Source organism: Notolepis coatsorum (genome assembly GCF_963971535.1).
Source record: "Notolepis coatsorum genome assembly, chromosome: 10".
Taxonomy (NCBI): Eukaryota; Metazoa; Chordata; class Actinopteri; order Aulopiformes; family Paralepididae; genus Notolepis; species Notolepis coatsorum.
Window position 1 is genome coordinate 88,815,548 of NC_140174.1, and position 19,862 is coordinate 88,835,409.

General features: G+C 44.9%; 1 protein-coding gene across 4 annotated transcripts in view; it reads right to left on the reverse strand.

The window, feature by feature from the left end:
* Nucleotides 1-2,710: 2,710 nt before the first annotated feature.
* Nucleotides 2,711-19,862, reverse strand: part of smtnb (smoothelin b) — a 161,737-nt gene continuing 144,585 nt past the window's right edge. For 2 of the 4 annotated variants that reach the window (XM_084322576.1, XM_084322578.1), the window contains 11 exons: nt 17,430-17,612; nt 16,323-16,398; nt 15,096-15,128; nt 13,380-13,568; nt 11,493-11,555; nt 11,304-11,382; nt 10,529-10,708; nt 10,270-10,396; nt 9,601-9,752; nt 5,374-5,559; nt 2,711-2,851 (listed from right to left, as the gene is read on the reverse strand). In XM_084322576.1, the coding sequence (XP_084178702.1) occupies nt 5,406-5,559; nt 9,601-9,752; nt 10,270-10,396; nt 10,529-10,708; nt 11,304-11,382; nt 11,493-11,555; nt 13,380-13,568; nt 15,096-15,128; nt 16,323-16,398; nt 17,430-17,612 (1,236 nt within the window). In that variant the 3' untranslated portion in view covers nt 2,711-2,851; nt 5,374-5,405. Of the gene's footprint in view, nt 2,852-5,310; nt 5,560-9,600; nt 9,753-10,269; nt 10,397-10,528; nt 10,709-11,303; nt 11,383-11,492; nt 11,556-13,379; nt 13,569-15,095; nt 15,129-16,322; nt 16,399-17,429; nt 17,613-19,862 lie in introns of all 4 variants that reach the window. The other 2 variants (XR_014620145.1, XM_084322577.1) reach the window with 2 other exon arrangements.

Below are 19,862 nucleotides of genomic sequence, written 5' to 3' on the forward strand. Positions count from 1 at the left end.
GATCGGGGGGAATATCCTTTCCATAGACCCTGGAAAACCACTGGAATATTTCACACCAGATTCTTTGTAAATGAGGACTGACCCAAAAAAATTGTTAGGGAGCCCTCTGAAACTATGGATGACTTAAAATTTTATCAGTTTGGATTCTAGTCAAACCTTCATTCCAAGTATTCTCAGACACGTCGTTTCAGCTCAGTGGACCAGGCATCTTTCAGATTGGTTAGTGGACACGAGGTGGCAAACAGACACAAATGTGGAATTTTTTCTTTGACAGCCTGATTTGGAGATATCGAAAGAAGTTTGAATTTTTTAATGATAAATTCTTTAAGTTTTTGTGGGAAAAGCAATACGTTTATCCCACACCTTACTAAAAGCTCTGGATGTAATTAAATAAAACCTATAGCAGCTTTTAATTACAAAAGAAATGAACACCACTCCAATCATATGTGTTCAAATGCTCCAGATGAGAAAATAAAGCAATCAACAAATGTATGCATTTTAGTTGGTTTAATCATTAATTCACATTTACACATTTGTGGTGCACAGAAACAGATGTTATGAACACGTGTCTAAGATTATATGTACAGGTTGACTAGTTTGTGGGAGCTCTCACTGGAAAACATAGCATTAACCCTTTACTACCACACTACAGAAGGTTAACCTTTCACTACCACACTAGACTGTTAAGTCTGTAATGAAAGGGTTAACCTTATGTAGTGTGGTTGTGAAAGGGTTAACCCTTTGTCGTGTGGCAGTGAAAGGGTTAACCTGTATTGTCGCAGTGAAAGGGTTAACCCTTTGGTAGCGAAAGGGTTAAAAGGGAAAGTCCACCCTGAAACCATCTACACTGCACTATTCAAATGATCTTGGGACAGTTCAGTCAATGTAGTGTCCTAGGAGTTCTATTATTTACGGTCTATGAAGCAGCTTCAGGATTTGTCTCTGATTACATTGTCACTAGAGTCTTGTCTCTGTATTTGGCTTAAGGAGAGATTTGTTCATGTTCACGAATCAAAACTGTACAGTAACTGAGCTGTACAGTATAACAAATAACATGTGAATAGTCTTTTATGGGTGGATCTTCCCTTTTCAGTCTAGATACGTTAAAAACAGCATTAAGAAAATAACTGCATCCAAATTATGTCTAAAACCAACCACAATGTTGTAGAATTCCTAAGAAAGAAGCATTACACATGAAATGAAATCCCTTCCACTTTCTTTTTAATATACATTGACAACAGTACTCTTTACCTGTAATAAACTGAGCTGAAAGCCAGCTTTCATTGGGAACCCCCTAAAAACGTTGAAGTTAATATTTATTTTTCGTGAAACACTGTGCGCTATATCTTGGGCTTAGACATCTTTTTAAACAATTTCAAATCATAATGTACACATTTAGCAAAATATAATAATAAAAACGCTACCCAAGCATAAATAAATTGCCCGTTAAAGAGTTTGTGTGTTTTGCAGCAGTTGGCCTGCATGGTGGGCTGGTGACGGCAGCGGTGTTCGAGTGGCGGTCCGATTTGGAGTGTATTCCGTTCGATTCTGCGGCCAGAATCTAGAGCGAACCATCTCGAAAAACAAACAATATAGTTGTCCCGTAAAACAATTAATCTCATAAAACGATTTACTCGAGATGCACCACTCCACACTCGTATTCATACCTGCATGTCGGAAGATTATTAACGTTATGGAAGGTGGGTAACTCCTTAACACAGAAACATGCAAGCAGTTTGTTGGGAGAAGATCAGAACAATAATAATACAATATAACATTGTGTTACAAAATTCAAACGGCTCAGTAGCCCTGTAAAAGGTCTGGGAGGCAATCTTGCTTAACATTGGACTGCACAGAGACACCCATGTTGTGTTCATTCTAGCTACAGAGGAGGAACATCGCAGTGCTTATGAATTCATATGATAACTTAATAATAATAACTAGTGAAAATAATTCAAGTAAATGTGTTTAAAAAAAAGCATGCAGATTTGGTTAAACATCTTTCAACAGTACTAGAGTGGAGGCTGACAAAAGGTACAGAGATGCATCGTTTGATGTATTGTTTTTCTTCAATTGACCAGTCACACAGCGGCCATTTTGCCCCCCCCCAAATGGCCGCCGTGTGAATATGGTCAATGGCAACAGCAACAGCTCGGGTAGCATCTTACAACAATTATAAAAGTGTAGCGAGAAAAACAGTGTACAATTCTAAGGGAGATACTGTAAAAAACGCTTTGTTTGGGGGTCTCTCGGCAAGCACCAGTAATACAACATTCCAAAGATTTTGAATATTAACAGGCATAAAACTGAATGAATTACAAAAAAAAGAAATAAAATGTAAAATTTTAAAGCTTGAAAAGATACTCAATAAAAACTTTGGTGCTCTTTTGGGGGGGGGGTTGTATATCAACAACAGACCAAAAGAGGGAATCATCGAACATGTCGATGTTGCAAACTGATACACATGCACACAATACTACTACCCCCCGGCTGTCCGTCAGAGATGTGCAAATCTGTGACACCGCTTCACAGAGTCCTGGATACCATCAGGTGAAGATGATGATGTTGTTGTTGTTGGGTTCAAGGCTTAACGGGGAGTGTGGGGAGCGCGCCCTCAACCGGATGTGGGTGAAGACGTAAGGAGAGGGGGTCAGAAGTGTGAGGGGCGGCCCATCATCATCTGGTACCTGCAGGGATGGGGAAGTCGGAGGGGCGGCCCATCATCATCTCGTACCTGCGCAGGTGGTTTACCAGCGACTGCACGTAGGTGAAGACGCACTTTGAGTCGGGCTTCCTCCCCATGATCATCATGTCCTCCACCTCCAGCAGGGGCATGCAGTCGACACAGGTCCTGGGGGGGGGGGGCACACACGGTAAACACAGGGGGGACAGTTAGCACCGGGGACAGGAGGATGGACGGGTAGGATGGAGAGAGTGGTGTGAGGAGGTATGATCCACCTCCTCGCAGGTTCCCCAAAAAACATCAACCTCTCAACGCTCACTGAAAAAGCACATTTCTCGCAGATCGGGTTATACGAATTCCTTCCCCTCTGAAAAAGCACATTTCTCGCAGATCGGGTTATACGAATTCCTTCCCCTCGATTATTCCACGACCGGTATTTTGTCAGCGTCTTATGTTCAAATGCAAAAATCTAGCTATGATTTGAATATCCCATGTTTTGTTTTGGCTAGCTACAACTATCAGCTGGGACTAATCAGGAAATGTGTTGTTTCAGAAGAAACTACGTCTACCAGCTGCCACATTTAATTTAAAACACTTGACTGGCTGGGGTTTGGTTTCCATGACTCGAGGAGTCCTTGGTTTCCATGACACTTTTGCATAACTTACAGGCCTGGAAACTACTCCCCTCTAGGAGTCGAATGCAATATATGCCCTTCAACAACATCCATCGACTAAAATAGAGAAAGAATTAATGTCCGAGCCATACAAGAAGTGACCACAGGGTGGCGTTACCTACTTATAAACCCTGAGGCACTTATAAAGGAAACTACACCCAATTTCATAGAATTCATACATATTATTACTCTGGTCTAAGACGGTCCAAAAATATTAGTGAAAATTAGCAACTATCTCCCAAATACAAAAACTAGAGTGATCAAACACAGAGCACCCAGGAGAATGTTCCGAGTTCGTAGGTGCAGTTTCTGTTTCAGAACTGAGGACACAAACTATAGAATAAAGATCATTTGGATATAAAAAAAAATATATATATTTGTTCTTTTGAGTCCACAAATTCATTGTCAATGGAGCGACTCCAGACTTAATATTTGATGACATCACAAGTTTGATTCTTACTTCTCTGGTTTCTGGCTTTGTGAGAGACAGTATCTCATGTTCACAAATATTGATTGAACCATCTCAGGCCATTGGAAATAACACATTCGAATTTTACATTTTGAGTGGTGTTCCCCTTTAATATGGAGACCGGTAGACATGTACAGTATCAGCAGCAGCTGCTCCATGGCAGCAAACATACACTTCCCAGCAGATAGTTAACGGTTCCTTACATAAAAAACGTGGTAATGTCAACACCATAAACCCCGACTTCCTCAAAGATATTGAACAGATGGGCCATTTGAAAAATAGATTTTTTTTAAAGCCTTAAAAAATTCCAGGTACATAAACGTCTAAAAAAGAAAAAAACAGGAATCGGAGACAATACGCAGATAAAAACCCTAGCCTCTCCTTCCCAGCTCTGCTTTGTTTCCCTCCCCTCTTGTTTGATATACAGTGATGCAGCAGTTCCTTTTAAAGCGTGGTGTTGCAGGAGGTGCTGATGCTTGGCTCCCTGCCTGGTCCATACTCTGGCTATGCAGACATGCACACACACGTACACACACCCACAATCACACACACACACACACCCACACCCATACCATGTTTGGTTCTTCAGATCCCAGGTCCAGGTTAACATGAGAGTGCACTAATAATTTCACCCATCAGATTTCCACCATACTTTTAACAATAAGCAAACATCTTGTGAGCAAGTTGACACCCTGCACGCTTGAACCCATAGACCCATAGAACACATCAACGGTCGAAGGCAGACACACCCACGCGCCACGTGCCTCTGCAAAAGGCAAACAGAAGTAACTATGACACAGAAACAACATCACAACCGACTCCCGCCAAACAGTATTGTTGGAACAGAAGTAGCTTAGTATATAATATAGTAATGATATATGATCTACTTTTGTATCAACAATACATTTGGTGGTATGGCAAATAAACGTTGAGGTCATTCTCCTCTGTGTAAATCGCAGTTACTGCCGATTGCCTTCGTAGGGCTGAACGGACACACACACACCACCAGGGTTCCCACAGAAGTTGCAAAATGAAATTCAAGGACTTTCAAATACTTTTCCAAGCACTATTTTTCATTTGAAAATGGCATTTAAAAAAGGATCCAATTCACTTTTAAATGAGTTAAAAAAAAATATATATCCCATTATTATAACTGGATCAAATATTTATGGCGTAAAACCAATTTCCAACAATTACACACTTTTACAAAGTAAAAAAAAAAAAAAAAAGCAATTTCTTGATTCAGAACTATTTTATCATGGATGAACAAAACTTTGAATGCGAATTCCAAGGACTTTCTAAAGCACCTTGTTAATAATAAAAATAGTCTGTTTTCAAGGAATTCCAGGCCTAAAAAATCTTTTGGTCAAAAATCAAGCGCTTTAAGCACTTCAAGGACCTTGTGCGAACCCTGACACACACACACACACACACACCCACACACCCACACACATCCACACACCCACACACATCCACACACACACCTCATTAACCCCCCCTCGGCACCAGCGCGAGGTTCCTCCGGCGGGCGCGGCCCTCTCTCTCACCATAAGCGTAATTTGGGGGGCGGGGCGTGCCTCTAGGAGGAGGAGGAGTTTTTGGTTTTAACCAGGCCCTTCTGCACCAGACCCCTGTAGAACTCCTGCAGGTACGTGTACACGCACTTCCAGTCGGGCTCGCGCATCTTCACCATGTCCTCCACGTCCAGCAGCTGGGGGGTGTCCGCTAGCGTCCTGCGCCCGCACCCCGGGGAGAGGGAGCAAGGGGTAGGGGGTGGAGGGTTGGGAGTGGGAGAGAGGGGGGAGATAGAGGAGACACAAGAGAGAGAGACAGGAGGACCAACAGAGATAGAGAAAGGAAGGTACAGATAAATAGAGGAGTGTACAGATAAAAGAGAGAGACAGAAGGGAAAGGAAGGAGGAAAAAAGACAAGAAAAAAAGCAGTGAGCAGCCAAAATGACAGAATCAAGGGTGGAGAGGAGAGAGAGAGACAGAGAGATAAAAGACACAAAAACATTACACTTTGTGTTGACGGATACATACATGAGTTAGCATGCGTCATGAACTTCATGGTACGTATGCAGCACACACACACACACGCACACAGAAACAACAAAACGTCAAATGGGAGCGTCGACGTGACGACCATTTAGCCTTTTTGTCCGTTTTCTTTGTTGTCTGCATTTTTTTTCTGCGTGCACTGAGACAAAAGACTCGGGAGGGAGGGGAGAGACGTACACAATAAAACACGCTTTGTTTTGTCACATTCAAATATAGGACACATGTGGGGGGGACAGGGGGGGTACTACCTAAGTACACAACAAAGACATGACCACAGAGTGCCACCACAACAGTAAACACACTGGTGCGCAGGACGGCGTGTGTTGGGGTTCCAGACCGACGGCACAATGCTGTAAAAAGGAAGTGACGTGCCTAAGGAAGGGAGTGACAATGCAACGCAGGAAGGGGTTGGTGGTGGTGGTGGTGGTGGTGGTGGGAGCAGGAGGGGGGAGGGGGAGGTGACAGTCCAGCAATGAGGTCATCAGCAGCAGCGTCAAAACTCCCTACTAAGGGCAGCACATACTGGTGGGGAGGGAAGACATCAGAACGGTGAGAAGTAATCAAAAAGGGATGAGAGATGAGGTAAAGTGAGAGAGGAGGGGGCAGATTAGGAGGAGGAAGGAGGGGGAGATGTTTGGGCAGCAGCCTCCGCGGAATACTCGTCCTTTTTGACCCCGACGGCCGCTTGGGACGTAAAGAGACGTCGACTCCAACAACAGCGGTTCGGTCAAAAGCTTAAGTCAGCTGCTTAGTCACCTGTACACTGTATATTACTGTTAGTCAGCTGCTTAGTCACCTGTACACTGTATATTACTGTTAGTCAGCTGCTTAGTCACCTGTACACTGTATATTGCTGCTGCCGTTAAATCTGCATTCCGGATGGATGCCAAACGTCTTTTCGTTTGTGCTGTATAATGACGATACATTTTAATCTAATCTAAGGTTTTGATTTAATCTAATAAATTAGATCAGGTTTTGATCTAATCAAATCAATGTACCTACTGTATATCAGATCATTCATATATTGTAAAACACGTTTTTTTTTGGGCTCCAGATTCAAAGATTGGGTGCCATTAAGCAGAGCTTAATTACGAAATTGCACCCTTAACCTCAATTTGGTTTTGCGGTTTTGTCGTGACTCAATAGAAATGCTCTAACAGGATTACGTTAGCGGGATCACAACATAATCATATCGATCATATTTGACTGAATCGAGGACAGATGGAGAGTTTTAGAGGTGGAGTACAAACAGTGCAGTAGTAGTAAGAACAGTGATGATCACAGAATCCTCTGGTTGACCTGAGAGAGAGAGAGAGAGAGAGAGACGGGGAAAATAACAAGACTCAGGAGTGAGTAGGAGACGAAGACCGGGGGGCCTTTAGATTCCATCATCGTACGCCGACGACCAGCTCCTTTCAGTTGATCTCCGCCAGAGAGCATCTGGCGCTTGAGCCTGAAGCATTCCAGTGGAAAAGAGCTGAACGTGCATTTTACACACAGGTCACACAAATGTACCCGGTAGAGGAAGTGAGGGGGCACCACTGGATAACATCTCTACAACACAGAGAGAGGGAGGTGTGTTGGGTTTGGGCAGCAGGGCAGTGTGGGAAAAACCGTCTCTCAGGACATCTAGTACAGATGTTTCAATTTGCGCTCCCTGCATGCGTACGGGGGGGGTTAGAAGATTATCATCTCTATCCTCCGGCCCTGAGGCAGCGGCTCAAGCCTGCAGGAGCTTGCAGGATGTTCATCCGACGGCTTCCTCTCGAGACATTGTTGACGTTTTCCTAACGGGTCCCAGGCTTCACCGGGCCCAGGTCGTGGCTTCTCTTAAGAGCCAAGGTGCCGCGGCTGAAGCTCCCGCTTGTAGCGAGATCTCACGGCGCCACATCCGCCGACGGGGATTAGTGCACATGCAGTCGGGTCCATAAATATTAAATATCAACACAATCTTCATCATTTTGGCTCAGTACACACCACCACAGTGGATTTGAAATAAAACAATCGAGGTGTGCTTTAAGTGCAGACTTTAAGCTTTAATTTGAGAGTATTTACATTCAAATCAGGTGAACGGTGTAGGCATGACAACAATTTCTATATGTGCCTCCTCCTTTTTAAGGGACCAAAAGCAATTGGACAAACTAACAATCCATAAATGAAATTATGAGCCAAAATTGTGAGAATTCTGTTAATATCCAAATATTCATGGACCTGACTGTATATTACATCGAGGACAAACAGTGTAATTAAAATTGGTTTGTGTACGTGTGTGTATGTGTGTGTGTGTGTCTACCGAAGAGAAGAGCCAAACAATTGGCAAGATATTGCTCAGTGTCAGCAATTATTGGCAGCCGGGTAATTTGGAGAAGACGCTGCTATTGTCGCGGGTGGGGACATGTGTGTGTCTGTATGCATGTGTGTTGATGTACCTACGGGACCCTGAGAGGAGGACACGCCCAGTGATGGTCCTGATGAGGACCTAGAATCCTAGATGCTTACCTCGCCGTTGACTATAGGCAAGTGTAATTCCGACTGTGTTGTGTATTGGACTCCCCTATCGCAGTACTGCGCCATGCTGTCCCTTCTTCCCTCTTAGATGAGGTCCATGGAGTCCCGGTGGGAGCGTGGGGAGCCGTCGTGTGGGGAAGGTGATATGTGCAGAGGCCAGTGACAGCAGGCGAGTGCGGGGCCACCAGGGGGGGATAACCTATTTGCAGTCGTACAGTCTACACATGTGGTCCCTCTTTCTTACGCAGCCGGGGTGTGCCGCTGGAGGGAGCAGGAGATGGATTGGCTGGCGTGCGTGGAGGGGCGGTGCCCGGAAAGACAGGGCGCTGTTGAAAGGAGGATTCGTGTTTGGCAGTAGGGAGAACAGAGTCGCACGGACGACACCAGGAACGCGGAACTGCGGAGATACGAGGACACGCTACCCTTCTCTCGTGCCTTGTTCCACGGAAAACACTTACTGCTCCAAGCCCCCTTATCTTTGCTGTGTGCCACCAGTGTGTATTGTTCCTAATAGTACTTGATTATGTGCTGTGACTCCATGAGACCAGATGTGTGGTATTTATATTCTCAGGCTATGTTTGTAGTGTAGTGTGCAGTGTGCTTCTGGATTAGTTCGTGACCATTTCCAGACCTGGGTGCAGTATCGGCACCATTTCCCACGTGTGCAGTGCTTCAGGGGCAGAACAGATAGTGGGGGTGGGAGTAGCAGCTTGGGGTTGGCCTGCAGTGCAGAGAAGCGCTTCCTCTTTTATTCACCCTAGGCCTACGGGAACTGGTCTTTTAGATTTGGTTAGTTAGTAGTTACTTATCTAGGTTTATGAACTTGTATGCTATATATATATATTTCCTGTAATAAAGTATTTCTTAAACATTCTCCCATGTCTGTTTGTGGTCTTGGGGAAATGCATGTGTGGTAGGTCAGCTGAGCCCTTTGGGAAGTGTATCCGTGCGTTTGCACACTTTAACCCTAGATCTGGATACTTCCCATGGGGGTCTGGTGACACTATCTGTATCCATGAGCTGTGTGTTGATTGTCAGGTTCATCATCCATGTGTGTGTGTAACTTTGGTTGCCAATGTCAATTTGGGCACGATTGTATCAGAATAACCCACAATGTACAAGTGCACTGATAATATTTGTGTCCTTTAAACATTGTCTTTATGTGGACATAAATAAAGATTCTATATGTGTGTGTGTGTACTCACTCTGCGGTATTGAAGGCCACCTCAAAGTTTTGTCTGCGGTTAACGGGGCTCATCGAGTCGTAGTCGAAGGACTCGGGAAAGAAGTTGTGGACCAGGGCACAAAACGCCATGCCGTCACTCCAACTGGAGGAGAAGTTCTGAATGTCCACATTCTGTGGGAGGAGATCAAACCGGCAGGAAAGAGGGCAAGAGTGGGAGGGGGAGGGGGAAGGGGGTAAAAGAGATATGAGGTGGAGATATACACCAGTGTCTGGGCTATCATACCTGTAGATACTATTATCTATATCTGTACATATTTCTTACCTACTCTTACTAGTTATACTACTGGTCAGCATGACTTACTACCACTACTTTATACCTGTATCACTGTACATACATCGGATTAGCATTATTACTCAGTAGTACTCATTTATATATACTCCAGTTTAATCACTAATATTGCACTTTACTGTTACATTTACACTCCTGTACTTGTGCTGTATAATGACAATACATTTTAATGTAATCTAATCTTTAATAAATAATGAGCAGGAGAAGTAAAAATGGGATAATTTGGCGCCACGGAGGAGGCCGAGGACCCAGCGGGGTGCCACGGAGGAGGCAGAGGACCCAGCGGGGTGCCACGGAGGAGGCCAAGGACCAAGCGGGTGCCCCGGTTTTCCGCCTCACCTCATAAGAGCGGGTCTTGGCGCGGCACCAGTCCAACAGCATCTGCTTGATGGAGTTGGCGTTGGGCACTCCGAAACTGGTGGAACGCTGCACTTTGTTTACCTTGGCGAGCGCCTGGTTCGTCGGGCTACGAGAGAGAGAGAGAGAGAGAGAGAGTGGCATCCGTTAATATTTACATATGGCTTTGACGTGATCCCCTTTCACACTCACTCACTCACTCACTCACTCACTCACTCACTCTCACTGTGTTTATCCTCACCCTCCACCCTCCTTCTCCAGCTTCTCGATCATGGCTTTGCGCGCCTGCATGGCGGAGGTCTTGGGCAGAGTCTGAGCCCTCATCAGCTCATTGCGTCTCTCCGCCTGCCGGCGCTCCACCGCCGCCAGCCCACCGCCGCCGCCGCCGTGAGACGCCGAGTTATCCTCGCGGTCGAACACGCTGGAACGGAGAGACAGACCATAAACTCAGTGGTGGAAAGTATCTAAGTATTCTTACTCGAGTACTGTACTTAAGTAAATTTTTTAGCTACTTGTACTTTATGTGAGTATTTTCATTTTAGGGAACTTTATACTTTTTACTCCACTACATTTATCTGAACCCATCAGTTACTAGTTACTTTGAAGAAAAATATTTTGCATAGAAAACATAATTATATACAATTTCTTATTTTTTTTAAAGATTATATACTTTCACATTTGAAGCCAGTTAACTTCAAGAGGACGTAATCAGAGCAGCATAACTGGACCACATACCACTTTAACACAACCTATAGACGTTAATGGATACACAAACGTCATGTAAAATGCATGCTTTTACTTTAAATACTTAAGTAAAAGTAGAGAAGTATTTGCTATTGAATGTACTTAAGTATAATTTGAAATGGAGGACTTTTACTTTTACTCATTTATCTGAGTATTTCTACTTTTACTTAAGTAAAGGAACGGTGTACTTCTTCCACCACTGCATAATCGGTTAATCTGTGAATTTACCACAATCGCTTTACTGTAACGGCTAAACCCGATGGTAAACACACCTGCCCACTTTCCTGGTCGCGCTGGAGGAGGATGAAGAGGAGGACGAGAAGCTGTAGGACTTGGACTGAACCGTCCCTCCTGTAAGACACAGAGATGTTACCATGGAAACAGAGAGCGGCGTGGAGGATAGTAGCTGTGACAACGATATAGTGATTTAATAGAACAAGTGAAGAAAGTAATAAACTCACTGTCTGTTTTCTGCACATAGCTGGCCTCCATGGTGGTGCTGCGGCTAGACCTGCTGCCATCATCTATAGAAACACAAGAAAGACACATGTTAACATATTTTAATATACAATCATCTATATACAGTACATACAAGACGCATGTTAAGATGTTTTAATATATTATACAATCATCTATACACACAAGACACATTTTAGGATGTTTTTAATAGATAATGCAAAAAAAAAAGAAAATGTATTTAAATAAAAGTAATTCCAGATGGGTGGCGTTTAGCATCAATTGACTATTTGATGATTCAAATTGTTATGGCACTCAATGTATCGTCCTGTGGGGGGGGGGGGGGGGGGGGGGCAGGTTAAAACCAATGCCTGGTGCCCTCTGACATTCATAATGTTGTAAATGTAAGATTATGTCCATATCTATGCACAACAGGGTCAGTGCTTCATGTCTGGTTAAAGCTGGTTAAAACTGGTTAAAGCTTCATAACTACCAGACTGGTTAAAGCTTCATAACTACCAGACTGGTTAAAGCTCTCATTAAAGCTCTCATAACTACCAGACTGGTTAAAGCTTCATAACTACCAGACTGGTTAAAGCTTCATAACTACCAGACTGGTTAAAGCTCTCATTAAAGCTCTCATAACTACCAGATTGGTTAAAGCTTCATAACTACCAGACTGGTTAAAGCTCTCATGTCTACCAGACTGGTTAAAGCTTCATAACTACCAGACTGGTTAAAGCTTCATAACTACCAGACTGGTTAAAGCTTCATAACTACCAGACTGGTTAAAGCTTCATTAAAGCTCTCATAACTACCAGATTGGTTAAAGCTTCATAACTACCAGACTGGTTAAAGCTCTCATGTCTACCAGACTGGTTAAAGCTTCATAACTACCAGACTGGTTAAAGCTTCATAACTACCAGACTGGTTAAAGCTTCATAACTACCAGACTGGTTAAAACTTCATAACTACCAGACTGGTTAAAGCTTCATAACTACCAGACTGGTTAAAGCTCTCATGTCTACCAGACTGGTTAAAGCTTCATAACTACCAGACTGGTTAAAGCTTCATAACTACCAGACTGGTTAAAGCTTCATAACTACCAGACTGGTTAAAGCGCTCATGTCTACCAGACGGGTTAAAGCTTCATAACTACCAGACTGGTTAAAGCTTCATAACTACCAGACTGGTTAAAGCTTCATAACTACCAGACTGGTTAAAGCTTCATAACTACCAGACTGGTTAAAGCTCTCATGTCTACCAGACGGGTTAAAGCTTCATAACTACCAGACTGGTTAAAGCTTCATAACTACCAGACGGGTTAAAGCTTCAGAACTACCAGACGGGTTAAAGCTCTCATGTCTACCAGACGGGTTAAAGCTTCATAACTACCAGACGGGTTAAAGCTTCATAACTACCAGACGGGTTAAAGCTTCATAACTACCAGACGGGTTAAAGCTTCATAACTACCAGACTGGTTAAAGCTTCATAACTACCAGACTGGTTAAAGCTCTCATGTCTACCAGACTGCTTAAAGCTCTCATGTCTACCAGACGGGTTAAAGCTTCATAACTACCAGACGGGTTAAAGCTTCATAACTACCAGACGGGTTAAAGCTCTGTCTACCAGACGGGTTAAAGCTCTCATGTCTACCAGACGGGTTAAAGCTCTTATGTCTACCAGACGGGTTAAAACTTCATAACTACCAGACTGGTTAAAGCTCTCATGTCTACAGACGGGTTAAAGCTCTCATGTCTACCAGACTGGTTAAAGCTGGTTAAAGCTCTCATGTCTACCAGACTGGTTAAAGCTCTCATGTCTACCAGACTGGTTAAAGCTCTCATGTCTACCAGACTGGTTAAAGCTCTCATTAAAGCTCTCATAACTACCAGAATGGTTGAAACGGTCCGTCTTGGTGACTTGGCTGAGGGTGGAGCCGTCTGCCGACTTCTCCACCTTTTTCGTCACCACCTCCCCTGCGCCGCCGCCTCCTCCTCCTCCTCCTCCTGCCGCACGGCCCTTCTCCCTTTGGGCCCGGAGCTCCTGCAGGCGGGTATCGCGCTCCTTCTCCCTCTGGTCTGGATGGAGGAGACGGAAAGAGACGGGAGTGATGAGGGATGATGTCAGTGGAAAAACAGGAGGAGGACAAAGGGGTCTTAAGTCGAGCCGACGGCAGAGTCATCCGAGCCGCTACAATGCCAGATTAAACACTGCTTCCATATTTGAGGATTCCTTCCACAGCGGTGCCATATAAAAGCCTTTGAACAAGCGCAGCCGCTCCGCAGGTGGAGGACAAACAGCCATCGGGGGGCGGGGGCTTGTGGCGGAGGCTAAAATGTGCTGCACAAACATAACAGATCAAAGGGCACAAAGAGACTATGTCCATCGCCTGCCGACAGCTGAAGCCAAGACCAACAATCGGTGTCCAAAAACAGATACCTTGAATACCAGTAGCACCGGTACACTCTGGAACGAATCGCCCCAGTCTTACCTGCTCCTCTACCTTAAGTCCCAGCGGTTTTGAAAAACACATTACGACATGTTATTCCTCACTTAGGTAAACACTCGCTTGGCACCAGATAAGATCCTGTACCGGATGATGTAGATACCGGGAAGGCAAGGGGAACAGATCAGAGTGAGAGGAGAAGGCACAGAGTGCACAGAACCTTCTACGGTTTCACTGGCACTGACCCAAGAGCTCGGAACGCCATTAGGACTCTCATAACAGTGGGCTCAGTACAAACAGAGACTAGGTGAAATCATATGGAGCCGTGTGTGTGTGTTTGTCACGAGACAAGAGAGCGATGCCGGACCGACCGTGACACATTTAAATACACACTCTTGACTGGCGGGTGAGTGCACTTCAAATCCAAGACGCAAACGTCTACGTTCATGCATGTTAAAAAGGTGCTGCAGGTGGTTGTTAAAATAAGTGGTCTACGTGTTAAAATAATAGCTCTACATTCCCACAGCCATCACTGGTATAGAGTGTCTGGTCAGTAACGTGGGTCTCACAGTCCCTCCGCTCTGCTGTAAACACAAAATGCAATTTCTGGTATCCAGTTCTCACTTTATCCAATGAGGAGAGAGACAAAAAGAAGAAATTAAAAACAAATAGGTGCTTGAAACAAGTAAAATAATCTGCCAGCGAATTTGACCGGGCCAGATTTCTTGGAATAAGTAAAAAAATAAATCTAACCTGTTTGGATAAAGTGGGATTGGATACCAGAAAATTTATTTTGTGTTTACTGCAGAGTGGAGGGGACTGGGAGACCCATGTTACCGACCAGACAATCTATATCAGTGAAGGCTGTCGGGAATGTAGAGCTACTTAACACTTATTTTAACAAGAAAATACCACTTTAACGGTTCCGTTAACATAACTTTCATCGTCCACCAACCAGGTTCTGTGTTCTACCGTTCAAATGTCTTTCCTTCTCGTGATTATTAATAACACTGTTAAATGTTGTCGTGCAAAGTGCGTTTAACAAAACAACTGTACAGGTTTGACGATGAGAGGATGTTTACATAAAAAAAAGAATGCAAATGCAATGCAGGCACATCCAGGGCTGTTAATCCACACTGCACACAACGACCGGGCCTACCTATCTCCTGCTGAGAACATCCCAGCACGGCCTCTGAAAGGGCAGAACGGACGGAAAGAAGATGGAAATGAGAGCAGAGAATCGAGAGCACGGAAACGGATGATTTGGCAGCAGGTTCGGCAATATGACTCCATTGGCTCCCCGTCCGTTTCCGTATTGATTTTAAATGACTGCTCAGTGCTGACTGTTTTAAAAGCTCTGAATGGGCTGGCTCCATTGTACCAGGCTGAGCTCCTGCGCCACCACACCCCATCCAGAGCCCTAAGGTCTGCTGACCAGCTGCTGCTGGAGGTGCCCAGGACCAGGCTCAAAACCAGGGGGGACAGAGCCTTCGCTGCTGCAGCCCCTCGGCTCTGGAACAGCCCCCCCCACATTAGATCTGCCCAGAGCCTAGAGGCCTTTAACCACTGCTTAAAACACACCTTTTCTCCCTGGCTTTGGATCAGAGTTAGCCACCTGTACATTACGTTTGCTGTTACTCTGGACTTTTTATCTATTTTTCTTGTCTCTTTTTATATTGCACCTTGCTCTTGTTTCTTAGTGTACTATACCTTTTACTGTAATCTTGTGTATTTTATTTGTTACTGTATTGTATGTTTTTTTTTATTGTGTTCTACCTGTAAAGCACTTTGGGTGGCTTTTAGTCATTGTAAACGTGCTATAGAATTAAAGCTGACTTGACTTGACTAAATCTGTGGGGAGGTGGTAGACAGCAGCATTGCTAAACGGGAAAAACTTAATTGAAAGCAGTGGGGTTGATGACAAAAATGATAAGAGGTAATACAGAAGAGGTTGGAGAGAGAGACGGGGTATCTGCAGGTTAAACATTTGTATTCAAATGATGGGGGCTGGCACAGAGAGAGAGCAAGAGAGAGAGAGAGAGAGAGAGAGAGAGAGAGAGAGAGAGAGAGAGAGAGAGAGAGAGAGAGAGAGAGAGAGAGAGAGAGAGAGAGAGAGAGAGAGAGAGAGAGGGTTTGAAAGAAAATAGAAATAAAGAGATAAGGGAGATATCTTCTGGGGATGAGATGTGAGAGAGAGAGAGGGTTTGAAAGAAAATAGAAATAAAGAGATAAGGGAGATATCTTCTGGGGATGAGATGTGAGAGAGAGAGAGGGTTTGAAAGAAAATAGAAATAGAGAGATAAGGGAGATATCTTCTGGGGATGAGATGTGAGAGAGAGAGAGAGAGAGAGAGAGAGAGAGAGAGCGGCTTTGCCTCAAACCTCACCTCTCTTTCTCTTGCGCAGCTCCCTCATGGCGGCGCGGATCATCCTCCTCTCCTCAAAGTCTTTGGACTCGTCGAGCTGCCGGGACCAGAAAACAAAAGACAGATGTACAGAAGGACGGAAAGAACGAGGAGAGAGGTCAGTCCTCAGACAAACACACGGCATTCCCCTGCATGTGTACACGGTACACACGCAGTGCCAACATCGTCTCCGTACGGAAACAACAGAACTCAACGACACGTCGGGCCTCTGAGAGACCTTTCCAAATATAGGCCGCTTTCCACCAGCACACGACTACAGCGTCACACCATGTATATTAGATTACATTCAAAATGTATTGTCATCATCGTGCAGCACAAGCACAGTACGACGAAAAGAGGTTTGGCATCCAACCAGAGTGCAAATGTTGCAGTAAAGTGCAACAGCAACATACAGGTGATTAAACTGGGTACAAAATACCCAGTTTAATGTGTGAATTGTACCTAAACTGCACCTCGTCCATTTATGCCTTGCACTATATAGTATTGTATATTAGTACACTGCACAGTATTGTATATTGTATGGTAACTACGTCTACGAACATTGTACATATGTCTAAACTGAACACTGTGACCTCTTTTTTTTCTTCTAATTTTTACTATGTTTTTATTTCATACTTATCTTGTCATGCACAGTCTCTGGAGCGCAACAGTAAGAAGCATTTTGTACAAAAGTATTCTGTACTTCTGTATGACAACTATTAAAGAAACTTGAAACTTGAAAAAACTTGAAATATACAAATGAGTACTACCGAGTGTAGTGCTAATCAGATAGCATGTACAGAGTTGTAGTATAATAAATAAAGACAGTATGACTACTACTGGCCAGCAGTGTAACTAGTAAGGGTAGGATATGGACAGATATAGATATAGTAAAGGACTATGGGCAGGTAAGTACAGACAGGTGAGGATAGGTATATATATATGCGGTGAAGGGGATAGGTATATATGCAGTATATATATATATACCGGTATATTATAAATAAATCCATGATAATCCCAAGTTTTATATATATATATATATATAGCTTGTATATCTAAGTCCGATTGGTAGGATTGCGAATGAAGTACCATTTTGTCAAGGAGCTCCTCGTCCTCAATGGCGGCCAGCTGTTCGGCGCTCATCTTCCCAGAGCGCTCCTCGGGTTTGGCCGGAGTGGCGGAGGAGCTGTTGGGGAAGGTGTGGCCGGCCACCTGGACAGACGGCTCCACCGCGAACACGGGCGCCGAGGCCACCACAGGCTCCGTCTCCATCTGCACGCACACGCAGACACACACACACACAGAGACACACAAACACAGAGACACACAAACACAGAGACACACACACACACAGAGACGCACACACAGACACACACACACACACAGACACACACAGAGACACACAAACACAGAGACACACACACACAGACACACAAACACAGAGACACACACACACACAGAGACGCACACACAGACACACACAAACACAGACACATACACACACACACACACACAGAGACACACAGAGACACAAACATACACACACGCAGAGACACACACATACACAGAGACACACACACACACACGCAGACACACACAGAGACACAAACATACACACACACACACGCAGCAGAGACACAGACACACACAGAGACACACACACACACAAAGACACACACAGACACACACACACACACAAAGACACACACACACACGCACACAGAGACACACACAGAGACACTTGATTAGAGCCCGTTTGAAATAGTCCATCCCTCAGTATTTTAACAATCCACTTGCAAGTTACATCATATAACCATGGCTGGTCTTCTGTGCTTTCACCAGCTAAAGCTACCCCTGGGCCTTGCAAAGCCACGCACCAATCCGGTGCAACGCCGAGCGCTCCGCGGCTAGTGGGAAAATGCGAAGCTCTGCGGCACACGGAGACTGGCAGAGTGGCAGGACGGAGACGGCCGGAGAGGCGGAGCAGGAGGGCAGGAGGAAGGGAGGGGAGGTAGGCGGCCGTCTCCAAGAGTCGAGACGACACTTGACCTCGGAGTCTGTAGGAGACAGAGTGAGCACTCCGCTCCACGCTACTGTGTGTGTGTGTGTGTGTGTGTCTGTCTTCGCTCTCGCACTATTCTTCTATCTAAACAAATGGAGCACTCTCTCTCGTACCGAGACTACCCTCTCATCATCATCATCATCCCTGTTCTTCCGGTCTCCTCGCTCTCACGTAGATGTATGGGAAAGAGAGCAGCAGGACCGAAAGCTCTCACCGACGCCGTATTTAGACAGAACAAGGCTGCCGTGGACAGAGAGAGAGAGGCTACACGCTCCGTGGGACAAAGCAGAGCTACGGCTATAGTTCTGGAGAGCAGCGTTAACATAAACTCAATAGGAAAACATTCCAGTCCCTCCTACAGTATAAGGGTGCAGGAATGCACCACGCCACATAATAAGCACATGTACCGTACAAGGAGCTGTCGTAGCGGAACCTCTGGCTTCTGTGTACTACAATATACAATACGCTGAACAGGCACATGTTGAAGACGAGACGTAAACATCACACTATATATTCCATTATTAACACAGGCCCGGCTGTCCAGCGGTTATTTAAAAAGAATCACATATGGATAACAACTTTTATATTTCCTGCATGGTGCCAGATGGCTGCTGCAGTGCACAGGTATAGTCTGGTAGTCCCTGGCTTTATTGCTCTTGTTGCAAACGAGTCCAGGGCCAGATATAGATATAGCCCCGACAGCTGGCACTGTACCCAGCAGGCCTCTCTGGCCAGGCCTGGGGAGGGACAATGTAATCAAGAGCGGGTCCTGGTTTTTTAGGGCCTGGCCCAGGGGACGTGCCGGACTGAGAGCCACTTGACCGCAGAGGAATGCTTTTCTGGACACGGCGCAGGCAAACAAACACAGACACAAATGCGGTCTCTTAGTGAAGCACTATGAGAATGTGTGTGGCTGGGGGATGGGGGGGGGGGGGGGGGCGGGGCGGGGGTGAGTGAGCGAATTCCTCGTGTTACAATAGTATTCACACTTTAATTGATGCTAGCCATGATTCCCCATGCTCCTGCATCTTAATCATTGGACGCATTGCTACACGGCTGCGTTTTTTTGTTTGTTTTCGAAGCCCAAAACGGGGGGAAATAATGTTGTTTTTTATTTTTACTCTAGAACACATTTCAAACCACTGTGACAGAATAGTCAACAGCTCCGACTGGTTTATGTAAGAGCTCATAAAAGGAAAGGCTGTGTCAATCAGCTGTCACACATTAAAGCTTTGGAAAGAATGAACCGCAAATGAAGTCCATCACTCATGCCGGAGCACCTGACAGGCGGAGCCCAGCTGTCTCTGCTGCATTAGACTGGACTAGGGGCTCCGTCCAGCTGGAGATCTGAAGATAATACTGCAAATACCCGCTCAACATCTTTCAAAATGTCATCGATGCATGCAGCATGGAAAAACGCATGCCAGAGTCCAGCGACAGAGTCCTCTGCTAACCAAGAT